This window comes from Salvelinus sp. IW2-2015, linkage group LG17 (assembly GCF_002910315.2).
Source record: "Salvelinus sp. IW2-2015 linkage group LG17, ASM291031v2, whole genome shotgun sequence".
Lineage (NCBI taxonomy): Eukaryota > Metazoa > Chordata > Actinopteri > Salmoniformes > Salmonidae > Salvelinus > Salvelinus sp. IW2-2015.
This window is the reverse complement of record NC_036857.1, coordinates 2,621,829-2,634,394: the sequence shown is the minus strand read 5'-3', so window position 1 is coordinate 2,634,394 and position 12,566 is coordinate 2,621,829. Positions and strand designations below refer to the sequence as shown.

The following is a 12,566-nucleotide window of genomic DNA, read 5'->3' as shown; positions in this document are numbered from 1 at the left end:
TGACCCCCAAGTTTTCTGGTGTAAWTTTTTTATTGTTGGACATAAAATACTGTAAAAACACCAGGAAATAATTTCCAAGTGATATTAATTTAAAAAATCTGTTTCCAAGTATTCCTAAGCACAATAGAGAGACATGTGATTGTATACAAAAAGTAAGCAAGGTTTGAAATGATTGTTTTAGTCAAATATATATGTTTGATCTTCTTGCGGTCAATTTAAAGTCTACAAATGATTAGTAATTATGTTCCGGTCCCCCGAYCATCCGCTCAAGAAATAAAATCGGCCCATGGCTGGATCTAGTTTATGATCCCTGGTCTAATTGTCATTGTATGCTGTAGCATTAAGATTTCCCTTCACTGGAACTAAGGGGCCTAGCCTGAACCATGAAAAACAGCCCCAGACCATTATTCCTCCTCCACCAAACTTCACAGTTGGCACTACACATTTAGGTAGGTAGTGTTCTCCTGGCATTCGCCAAACCCAGATTCGTCCGTCGGACTGCCAGATGGTGAAGCATGATTCATCACGCCAGAGAATGTGTTTCCAGTGCTCCAGAGTCCAATGGCGTTGAGCTTTACACCACTCCAGCCGATGCTTGGCATTGCGCATGGTGATCTTAGGCTTGTGTGCAGCTGCTCGACCATGGAAACCCATTTCATGAAGCTCCCGACGAACAGTTCTTGTGCTGATGTTGCTTCCAGAGGCAGATTGGAACTCTGTAGTTAGTGTTGCAACCGAAGGCAGATGATTTTTACACGCTACATGCTTCAGCACTTGGTGGATCCGTTCTGTGAGCTTGTGTGGCCTACCACTTTGCGGCTGAGCCGTTGTTGCTCCTAAACGTTTCCACTTCACAATAACAGTACTTACAGTTGACCGGGGCAGCTCTAGCAGGACAGAAATGTGACGAACTGACTTTTTGGAAAGGTGGCATCCTTTGACGTGCCACGTYGAAGATCACTGAGGTCTTCTACCGACTGTTTGTCTATGGAGATTGCATGKCTGTGTGCTCGATTTTATACACCCGTCAGCAACGTGTATGGCTGAAATAGCCAAATACGCTAATTTGAAGGGGTGTCCACATACTTTTGTCAATGTAGTGCATGTTCAAGGGAAGACCATGCTGCATGTAATTTATTTACTCAGCATCACACTACTTACACCCGTTGTTAAGAGTCACTGCAAACAGACAAGAAACAAGGTTAGCTTGAGGTTAGTTCCCTCGTCAGTTACCAGTAATGGTTTGTATGCAACAATTGGCTGTCAGTAATGTCATCCTTGGACATCCAGTACAAGTTGTCTTGTAGATACTGGGGTTCCGCTCTATTCTTGAAGTGCTACATGAATGCTACATTAGCCTTAGTTTAGGGCACAAATGTGTGTGTGGCTGSTAGCCTAGCGGTTAAGACCGTTGGGCYAGTAACCAAAAGGTCGCTGGTTCGAATCCCTGAGCCGACTAGGTGACAAATCTGTCGATGTGCCCTTGAGCATGGCACTCAACTGTAAGTCACTCTGGATAAGAGTGTCTTCTGTGTGTGTCTGTGTGTGATGCCCACATGGGAGGGCTGCTGCCTGAAATGGTCACGTTCTATGGGATATCAGTTGGACTGAGGTCTCATTCTGAGATAGAGGTGGACTTCAGTAAACAGGACATGGAACAGACTGATACAACCAGGACATGAAAAAACCCAAGTCTGACACCAGAGACGACTGAAGGAGAAGGAAACAGAGCAGTACTCACTGTAACCCATTCCCTGGACAAAGTATTTGAAGGCCTCCGCGAGTTTACCCGGCTGTAAGACACAAACAGAAAACATCCSTTAAACGGAGCCATTTGAAATAAAACTGAATTAAGTAACAGTTGAGATTGCTAAATGGCATATATAAATCAGAAGCTTTCATCCAAAGCGACTTACAGTAATACATTTTACGTACGGGTGGTGCCGGGAATCAAACTCACGGTCCTGGCATTGCAAGCGCCATTCTCTAACCAACTGAGTTACAGAGGACCACTTAAGTGTAGTTTAAGCCAAACACAAAACTAGTTCATGACTCACCTGGATGACCTGAGGAAGCCCGCCACAGTCTTGCATCTATAGGGAAGTAACCAGAGCATGACCAGAGTGGAGAATCTCACAGACAGGACCATGCCGTTAGTCAAAACACCTTAACATTCACTGGTCTATGAACACATGGAAGAATGCTGAACCTCCTCTAGCGTACCAGTCAGATCATGTGCATTACTAAAGAGCAGAACAGCAGGGACACCATAGCWTTACCACTCCTATTTCTAACAACAAAAGAGTAACTGAACACACCTTAAGAAGGGTTGTTTTGGTTGGATTTAACCTCGAGTTGCATTCAACCTGTAAACARGAAAAGAAGATAGATGAGATACAACAACAGTTTAGACAGGGTTCAGTCTGGCCTCTCCTATTCAGAAACGTCTAGTGACCTCAACCCCCGTCTCTATAGACTGAACACACTGTCCCTGAGGGGGGTTGATACTTTGTATTGGAATCAGACCCTCKGGCTTATTCGCTACTGTGTTGCCATGGAGATAAAGTGTGCACCCACCACTGCATCGACAGCCGGGGACGTGTCACCAACCACCAGCAGAGAAGTGCATCTGGATGGAGAGACAGGAGGGAAAACCGGTTAAGGGCTGTTCTTAATGCACAACGCAACGCAGAGTGCCTGGACACAGTCCTTAGCCGTGGTATATTGGTCAGATACCACAAACCGCCCGAGGTGCCTTATTGCTATATAAACTGGTTACTAACGTAATTATAGCAGTAAAAATACATGTTTTTTTTTTTATACCTGTGGTATATGGTCTGATATACCACAGCTGTCAGCCAATCAGCATTCAGGGCTCGAACCAGTCAATTTATAAAAAACAACAACTCACATACAAAACATACAGTCCATAGGCAATAAGACAGAGCTGCAGTAATACCGTCTGCAGCATGTTTACATACGTCAGTGTGTTCACCGTGTTGTCAGTCAGACCGGTGACAGGCCTCTCAATCTCCAAGTCCCGACGGCTGTCATAACAAATAGATGAACCAATCAACCCATCTATYATTTCTACCCAAAATGTACAGGCAGTTACTCTTGGGGTTCTATGTACAGTACTGTACCTGTTGTAGGCATTGCAGAAGAGGGCCAGGTTTTCCTGGTTGATATCCTGGGCGATGTGCAGCCGATACGTCTGGGTGATCTCCTGGTTGTCAGACAGCTCATCCTGAGGGGGCAAAGATTGTTAAATCACTTTCAACCACCCACAGTATTCAGCCAGTATGCTCTGCCCCTGGACAGAGTTATCAAGACCTTTCAAACTGACTCGCCAAAAACGGATCCTTAACTAAACCATTAACTTATCCTGAAATTAAATATCAGTTTGCACRTCAGAAAAGTCTGCATRGCCCTTTCCCTCTGTCCCATCCCAGTCTCCCACCCCTCCAGACAGCCCTCTGTCCCATCCCAGTCTCCCACCCCTCCAGACAGCCCTCTGTCCCATCCCAGTCTCCCACCCTTCCAGACAGCCCTCTGACTCACATCACTGAAGTGGTGGGCCATCACTATGTCCACCAGGTTGCTGGTCCAGCCGGACATCTAAAACAAAGAACAAATAATTATGTTCCAACGTGCCAATCTAGTGTGACTCTAAAATGTACAGAGTTAGCATAGAAATGTGTGTGTGTGTGTGTGTGTGCACGTTCTTACCTTGGAGGCAGCCCAGTCCATCCAGCCCTTTGCACAGGGGTCCACATTGATGAGGACCAGACCTTCGACCAGGGCCGGCTCATTGAGCTGGAGAGAGGATACGGGGTTACTGTACTGACCGTACTGTGTGGAACATAGAGGACCAAAGGAGTCACAGACAGGGCCCAGCAGCAGAGGAAGCAGGGCAGCACACAAATGTAGGGTTAAGTGCCTTTCTCAATGGCACAGACAGATTTCCCCCCTAGTCGGTTTCGGGGATTCGAACCAGCGACCTCTCGGTTACTGGTCCAACAGTTTTAACCGCTAGGCTACCTGCCGCACGCAGGACTGGTGGACAGTCCTGCTGCCAGCATGCCAATTGCACGCTTCCTCAAAAACTTAAGACATCTTTGGCGAAGTCTTGTGTGACAACCACATATTTTAGAGTGGCCTTTTACTGTCCCCAGCACAAGGTGCATCTGTGTAATAACCATGCTGTTTAATCAGCTTCTTGATATACCACACCTGTCAGGTGGATGGATTATATTGGCAAAGGAGAAATGCATAAAATTGCACAATTTCTGCACAAAATTGGAGACAACTAAGCTTTTTGGAATGGTCTGGAAAATTCTGGGATCTTTTACTTCAGCTCATGAAACAACACTTTATATGTTGCGTTTATATTTYTATTCAGTATAAAAWAAAAAAAWTGTGAGCCCAACGCGCMRTTTCTCTAGAGAGAAATCTAATCCTTCATGTCCAGAACTACGTGGGACRCTGCGCTGTGGTAATTAACTGCAATGACCATATTCCATTGCGTCTGTTTTTTCTGGCTCGGACCGAGATGGATACAGTTTTACACCGGCTACATTAGGTTAGATACACACAGACCGCATGAGAGAGGAATGTACACAACAACAAGAGGGGGAAAGAGAGAGTTTGTGAAAGTATACCTTATCTATGTTGAAGAAGTAGTAAACCTATTTTGTTAGTGGAGATAGAGTGCTCTGTTCATCCTTGTTCAGCCCAGTTATTATTGAAGACAGAGGACAGACTGAGTAGTGCAGATGCTAGCAGATACCATAGATATCCAGTCATTACGCTAGCTAGCACTGTCTCGCGAAACTAGCTCGAACTTCCTTCATACTGGACACAGAGACATAAAAATGGCATCCACACGTTCATTTGAYTCTGGGGAAACAGATAAAGGTCATCATTGCCAAAATCTCGAATTATCCCTTAAAGACCTTTGTCTTAACAAATGATCCTGTTATATGTTTGGAAACAAGCAGGGTGAGCAGGAGTTCATGTGGTATATGGAGAACTAGGAGGAATGGGGACTTACAGCCAGTCTGGACAGGATGTAGGCTCCAGCTCCAACTCCAATCCCAATCACACTGTTCACCCTGGGGAAAGGGGAGAGAAAAATATAAGCCTCCATGAAGATGGAACAACAATTAAAGTCATTAAACGACAGTGTAAGAGGTAGATATGGAAACCATAGACAATATAGGGTTCTATATCTATGATGGAAACACCGCAGGAGAACTTACTTCAGCTGAGTCATGACAGACGGCAGCATCTCAGACAGCTCATCCATGGTAGGGTACTGGTACCTGGGACAAACAGACAGATAGGTTTGTAGGGTACTGGTACCTGGGACAAACAGACAGATAGGTTTGTAGGGTATTGGGACCTGGGACAAACAGACAGATAGGTTTGTAGGGTATTGGGACCTGGGACAAACAGATGACCAGAGACACTACCAGACACCTGGAGCAGCACACCCTCCTATCAAGTTGATGAAAGTCCAAAGCCAGACACCTATTCTATCCAGGCACCATGTCATGTTCTGGCCGGCCGTCTGTCTCCTGGTCTGAAACGGTCCTTTCACTCACTCACACAGAGGAAGGGGAGGCGGGGCCAGGGGAAGGGGAGGCGGGGCCCAGGGAAGGGAAGGCACGTGCAGGAGGGTGGGGGGGGAGGGGGCAGAAGGACGGGTGCAGCCAGAGGACCTCATGGTTTACTCTGGCTCTGATGACATAGCCACCATTTATTCAGGTCTACAATATCAATCATGAATGTGTTGATACTTGTGGTGATATTATTACATGAATTTGAGGATGATGACTTGAGTGAACTGGTCTCTTACCCTGTGGGGAATGGGGGAGCACCCTCCTGCTGTCCTGGGGCGTCCACGTGGACCACAGCAAAGTGTGATGTGATCTCCTGCATGTCTTCAAAGTTGAACAGTGTGTTGAAACAGGACTTATCTGCAGGGGGGGAAGAGAGACCCAGCACTGTTTAAAGTCACCTCATTTATGGGTCCTACTCAAATAGACATTTAACAAAAACGACAACACTGAATGTAATATTGAGCGTGTCAACAAATCCCATCCCATACCAGTAATCAACCAAAAAACATACTGAAACGATCAGTGTTGTTTTACAATGAGGCAGCCAACTGGTGGAGCAATCCAGTCGGACATAGTGGCTCATATCCCCAATGCTCAAAGAGATTTCTACCTTCAACCCTCCAGTTTCTTACATCTCTACAGCGTCAACTGTTCTAATGACAATTCACCCGTGATATTATGCATTTTAGGGGTGTTTGGAGAGATTTCAAAGCTAGGCCAATGAGAGCCTGAATGTGTGTACACTCACGGTTGAGACCAATGTCATGGTAGGTGAGGATGACTGGTCTATTGCCCTTGGGGGTGCCCCTCATCGTCACGTGCAGAACACCATGGGGGGTCTCGATGTCATGCTCCTGAAACACAAGACAGCATGGTCTGGGTCAGGGCCAGCGGTGTCTGTGGAGCTTAGAGGAGCCAGCCTTTTAGTGCCAGTCAGTCATAGCACTATACAGGTGCAGATGAGAAAAAAACATGTATTATTCATTCATACACCGAGTAGGAGAAATCCTCGCTGAGGAAGTGATTTTCGGTCTCCTACTGACAATTAGCCTCGCTGAGGAAGTGATTTTCAATGTGTCAGTAGGAGACAGAAAATCACTTCCTCAGCGAGGCTAAGTGTCAGGAGAGAGAAAATAATTTCAGGACGTGCAGGTCATGATGAAAACTGGGTCCTCTTTAGCAGGTAGCCTAGAGGATGACCTAGATTGAAAACTGACTGGCTGGATCATCATGACCCATATCTCTGTGGTCACAATGACCGCTGCATGTGAGCGGCACGGCTAATGTCAGGAGGTGCTGTTGGCGCCACACCAGACGCATATGTGCACACTGTAGAGTCTCACGCCATACGCAGATGTGTGGATAAGTAGAGGGCCCTCTACCTGTCCCGTCTCACAGATAACATCATCTGACGTCTGGCTAATGTAATTACGTGGGGATGGGAATCTCTGTCTGTCCACAGCCCTTAGACCTGACGCTAATTCAACATTACACGTCATTTAACAGGTCACAACTTCAAATCAAATGTTATTAGTCACATGCTCCGAATATAACAGGTGTAGTAGACCTTACAGTGAAATGCTTACTTAAAGGCCCTAACCAAGAGTGCAGTTTCAAAAAATACAGACAAGAATAAGAGATAAAAGTAACAAGTCATTAAAGAGCAGCAGTAAAAAAATAACAATATATACAGGGGGGTGCCGGTACAGAGTCAATATGCGGGGGCACCAGTTAGTTGAGGTAATATGTACATGTAGGTAGAGTTAACTTCTCCCACATATGCCGTTTATTCAACACAGGAACACATCAACATCAAAAAGTTAATGAAGGCAATGCATATAGAGGTGTGATACAACCATACAGTTTACTAGTAAGCACAGTGCTACTACAGCCTAGTGTGAGGCATGTTTCTGTCTGGTAGCATTAATGGCATGGTGGTCATTTAATTATAGCGAGAAAACCAATCAACAAGCAGAGACCTAAATATAGGAACAGTACTATAACGCGTGTRGCTATGTCACAGTGTTCAGCTTCCGGTCCATTGGTGCAGCTGAAAACCACAGAGACGGCGGTTTGAGGGCCGTACTGCGTCAGAGATCTAAACTGGGTGGAAGGACTCCACGCGGAGACATGAGGCCCTCTCAACAACTGTTCAGAATCCGCCACGTCACCAGAACATTGAGCAACACTCAACACCATGGGGGCTGGGAGGGGGTAGGTTAGAGATTAGGCTAAACCAGTCTATTCAGCCATGTCTGCAAAAAGCAAATACAATAGTTATACAATACGGATTGTAGTTGTTCAACCCTAGCCTGTATAAACACYTCCATCAGCTGCGCTGGCAGAGTCACACTCCTATCTGGGTGGTGAGGAGTACAAATAGAAGCTGCGGTTGAAGGGCTTGGCTGTGTGAAAGGTTGTGTTTGTGAGAGATGGAGGATACATGTGAGGTGCCATCAGCTTGGTCCCTCATACAGACACCTGTAACCATGTTGAATATGACGACTCTGATCAAAGAGGCTTCAGTAGGCAAGGATTGCCACAACTGAAGGATAAAAAAAACTAAAAAGAGAAATATATTTTGTAGCCTGGGGCTTTTATCTACCAGATGAAATGGAAGCCTGAGAGAAAGRCAAAAAACAACATTGCTTTTTCGTCTGAAATGTCAATGACCTCAAATAGCTTCCGAGTCAATGGTGGCCTTGACCAAACAAAACAAACCACTCGGTGCTTTGAAAACAGCAGCAGTCCCAATAACCGTTTTATGTATTCCTGGCACAAGGTTGAGCGGCTGTGCACTGCTGATATCTGGCTTGTTACAATGGAGGGGTCATGTGATGAGGAGAGGGGATCTGCTGCAGCAGTATCCTGAGAATGGGCTTTTTTTTGTAATTTTTTAAACTTGTGTCTCAATGTAATTAAGGTATGAAATTGTTATTTTCAGTCACACTTTATTTGGATAGTCCGTCTATCTACTAACCCTAGCTCTATCCTAACCCTAGCTCTATCTTAACCCTAACCTAAATCCTTACCCTAGCCCTTATTCTAAACCTAACCGTAACCTTAGCAAGCAGTTGCTTGTCAACAGATAGTTTGTTGATAGTATGATCATCTACAGATGGACTATCWGTTGACAAGCAACTGCTAAGGTTACRGTTAGGTTTAGAATAAGGGCTAGGGTAAGGATTTAGGTTAGGGTTAAGATAAGGGTTAGGATAAAGCTAGGGTTRGTAGATAGACGGACTATCCAAATAAAGTGTCAACTTATTTTAAAATATAACCTATTTTTTGGCTTAGTTGTGGCCAATTTGCAGTGTACAAATTATAATTATGTTCCGGCCCACCCAACTATCCATCCAGACAGAAATCGTCCCAYGTCTGAATATAGTTGCCTACCCCTTAGTGATGGGGGGGGAAATTATATATTATTTTTGATGACATATTGTATCATTGACAATATTTTTGCGCTAGTTGGCAGTACCTCTAGTAAAAACTCATGTTTTTCCCTTCATAGATTGATCTCTAGTTTTTAAATTAGGGAGCCAGTTTGTTTTCAGCACTTTTATTTCCATGACASATCAAAACACGTTTTCTTATGGCTCTCTYGTCCCTCTGCAGCAGACATATCGTGARCAATATGTTCGGAACCATCGAATCACAAAAATCGAGTTGCAATACATATAGAATARTGAGGTCACTGGCAATTYCCAGCCCTACTACCCTTGGTCTAGATCGTGTCATTCAGAGAGCACTGCAAGTTTGGACCCATTTCTCAAAAGGGGCATGTGGATCTGAGGTGGCATTTGAGGGGGTTTGAGGTGTAAACAATAGCCATACTATTTTTGTTTTGATGAAGCCTAAAATGTTAGTATTCATTGGTAAAAGCCTAAAATGTTAGTATTCATTGGTAAAAGCCTCAAATTCACCCCCTCTGAACGACAACAAAGACAGACCGAGAGGAGGCAATTAATACGGAACAAGTTAAAGAGAAAAGCTGAACACTATCGGTTACCACGACAACACGGATCCTGCTTTTCCATATTATAGAGAGAAAAGCAACATGGCAATAATCATGTCGGTGGTGTTGTTTTGTAGAGCCACTTTATGCTAAATGAGGAAGAAGGATTCAAGGATAGTTCAGCAGCAGGAKAGGCAGGTGTTCTGATAAACATTCAAGAGTTTTCCACCACCATTACTAGCAACCCCGTTGACCAACTCCCAGAATACTCTGGAACCTTTGGAAACCATCCTATTGAAACCTATTATTCAGTCAACGGCATCTCCAAAGGACAGTTTGCATTTACGAGGTTTCAACGGTTACAAAGATGTTTAACGATCTTGACAAACAGAAAGGAACACGATTGGATCCCAGCTAGATTCCTAAGTGATGCTGCTGATCCTACTGGGCGTCATGTAAAAAGACACATCAGTGTTTCCATTCGGTATGGAAAGGTACCACAAGAGTTTAAACATGCAAGAGTTGTTCCTTTATACAAGAAAGGAAGCCAAGTTGAACAAGGGAACTACAGACCAGTGTCAATCTTCAGTGTCTTGTCAAATGTTTTAGGAAGAGCACTCCATGAACAGGTCATAAAGTACATGATGACCATAACATTGTATATGATCTTCAGTCCGGGTTTTACACAATCCTATTCTACTGACACTTGTTTGCTATACTTGACAGATTTTATCAAGCATGAAATTGAATTCACACAAAGGGCAACTTCTGTGCTATGGTCATGCTTGACATACAAAAAGCATTTGATACTGTGAACCATGATATTTAGTTGTACAAACGGAACATAATTGGTTTTTGGCAACAGCTCCTTATTATGGGTGACGTCATACCTAACTGATAGGTTATGACGTCATACCTAACTGATAGGTATGACGTCATCTATCATAGTATGACCATCTATCAGTTAGGTATGACGTCATCCTATCAGTTAGGTATGACGTCATTCCTAACTTGATAGGATCCAAAGGGTGGATGTGGGCAGGACACCGTCTGACGCTAAGGAGATAAACTGTGATGTACCCCTGGGGAGCATTTTGGGGTCTTCGATTTGTTACTCTACCTAAATGACATGGACTCTGCCTGTTCATGCCCTCTGTTCCTGTATGTGGATGATGCTGCCCTCTTGGTTTCACATTAGGAAAACGAGACCATTGAAAAGAACCTAAGCAGCCAACTGACTAAAGTCAGTAAGTGGTTATCCGACAACAGTCTCTGCATTTAGGGAAGACAATGTATCCTGTTTGGTTCCAAACACAAAGTGAGAAACTCTTCCAACTTCTCAGTCAAGTGTAATGGTGTAGAGGTGAAGGAAAAATGCTCTGGGATGTGAACTAGACCAACACATGACAGGTGAACATTTGGAAGGTTCACTTCAGGAAAAAGTTCCTGGCAAAGGTAGCCAAGTTCCTGGATACAGAGACTGAGGACCGTGGCAACATCTCTGATACAGTGCCACTATGACCATGCTTGTATCTCATTGTTCWATGCCATAACCCTAAAACCTGAAGGACAAACTTCAAAACACACCAAAACMAACTAATGAGAATTATACTCAAGCTCAGCCCTAGGACGCACATGGATCCTAATCATTTCAGGAAAATTAACTGGCTTCCAGTTGATCTCAAACTGTAGAAGGTTTTTAAAAGTTATACATGACCTTACCCCCAGTTACATATCTGGTTATTTTAATTTCATTTAATTTCATTACATTTCTCTCACAGCCATCACACCAGATTCCCTATTGTCACTATCAGACCGCTGAGCTCTGTCCCTAACACTGGTGCAGAGGAACGGAATGGTGGACCAAACGGTATCAAAACCATCCGTACGCTAGGAAGTTAAGAAATGGTTCATGGACAAAATGCTTTAAAAACGGCACAGGCTTAAAGTATAATTGTTTCAATTAACGTTACTTGGTCATCTATTTTATTCCTTTTACGGTTTCCTCCCTATTGAGATGAATTTGAGAAGCATTTTGTTTATGTTATAATCGTGTATATTTTGTTTGCATGTATTTTCATGAGGACCACAACAGAATACGTTTAAACTTTTTGGTGTCATCCTCAATGATTTTAATGGCATTGTACTGTATCTATGTGTGGTTGTAGTGTGTATGTCTCCCAGTAGCCTGGGGCGAAAGAGACACAGGGAGGAGAGATGGATAACCTAACCCATTGTGTGGTAGGAGTCTGTGTTTTAGTCTAGGCAGGACCACACCACCACTGAACGCAGTGAAGGAAGTGAAGGAAGCGCAGGAACCAGTCAGGTCCAGTCCACACAGTGGAACCAGGTAGTGACTCAGTAAGCAAGCGGATTTCACTACAGACATGACACTTGGCATTTCAGGCCAAAGAGTCAATCTTTGTTTCATCAGACCAGAGAATCTTGTTTCTCGGCGGTCCGCCTTCAGGGCGCTTTTAGCAAACTCCAAGCGGGCTGTCATGTGCCGTTTTACTGAGGAGTGGCTTTCGTCTTGGCCCACTCTACTTATAAAGCCCTGATTGGGGTCTGCAGAGATGGTTGTGTCCTTCTGAAGGTTCTCCCATCTCCACAGAGGAACTCTGGAGCTCTGTCAAGAGTGACCATCGGTTCTTGGTCACCTCCCCTGACAAAGAACCTCTCCCCGGATTGCTCAGTTTGGCTGGCGGCCAGCTCCTAGGAAGAGTCTTGGTGGTTCCAAACTTCTTCCCGTTTAAGAATGATGGAGGCCACTGCACTGTGTTCTTGGGACCTTCAATGCTGCAAACATTTTCTGGTACCCTTCCCCAGATCTGTGCCTCGACACAATTCTGTCTCAGAGCTCAAGGAACAATTTCGAACCTCATGGCTTGGTTTTTGCACTGACATGCACTGTCAACTGTGGGCCCTGATAACATGTCCAATCAATTTAATTTATCACAGGTGGACTCCAATCCAGTTATAGA

The 12,566-nt window shown here is 44.4% G+C and overlaps 1 protein-coding gene across 4 annotated transcripts in view; it reads right to left on the bottom strand.

Annotated features, from left to right (window-relative positions):
* LOC111976574 (protein NDRG3) overlaps positions 1 to 12,566 on the bottom strand; it is a 63,868-nt gene that overhangs the window by 7,194 nt on the left and 44,108 nt on the right. For all 4 annotated transcript variants that reach the window (XM_024005514.2, XM_024005512.2, XM_024005513.2 and 1 more), the window contains 12 exons: positions 6,373 to 6,478; positions 5,861 to 5,981; positions 5,262 to 5,324; positions 5,054 to 5,114; positions 3,730 to 3,816; positions 3,562 to 3,618; positions 3,144 to 3,247; positions 2,982 to 3,047; positions 2,578 to 2,629; positions 2,319 to 2,366; positions 2,058 to 2,093; positions 1,742 to 1,793 (listed from right to left, as the gene is read on the bottom strand). In XM_024005514.2, coding sequence (XP_023861282.1) covers positions 1,742 to 1,793; positions 2,058 to 2,093; positions 2,319 to 2,366; positions 2,578 to 2,629; positions 2,982 to 3,047; positions 3,144 to 3,247; positions 3,562 to 3,618; positions 3,730 to 3,816; positions 5,054 to 5,114; positions 5,262 to 5,324; positions 5,861 to 5,981; positions 6,373 to 6,478 — 853 coding nt within the window. The remainder of the gene's footprint in view (positions 1 to 1,741; positions 1,794 to 2,057; positions 2,094 to 2,318; positions 2,367 to 2,577; positions 2,630 to 2,981; positions 3,048 to 3,143; positions 3,248 to 3,561; positions 3,619 to 3,729; positions 3,817 to 5,053; positions 5,115 to 5,261; positions 5,325 to 5,860; positions 5,982 to 6,372; positions 6,479 to 12,566) is intronic.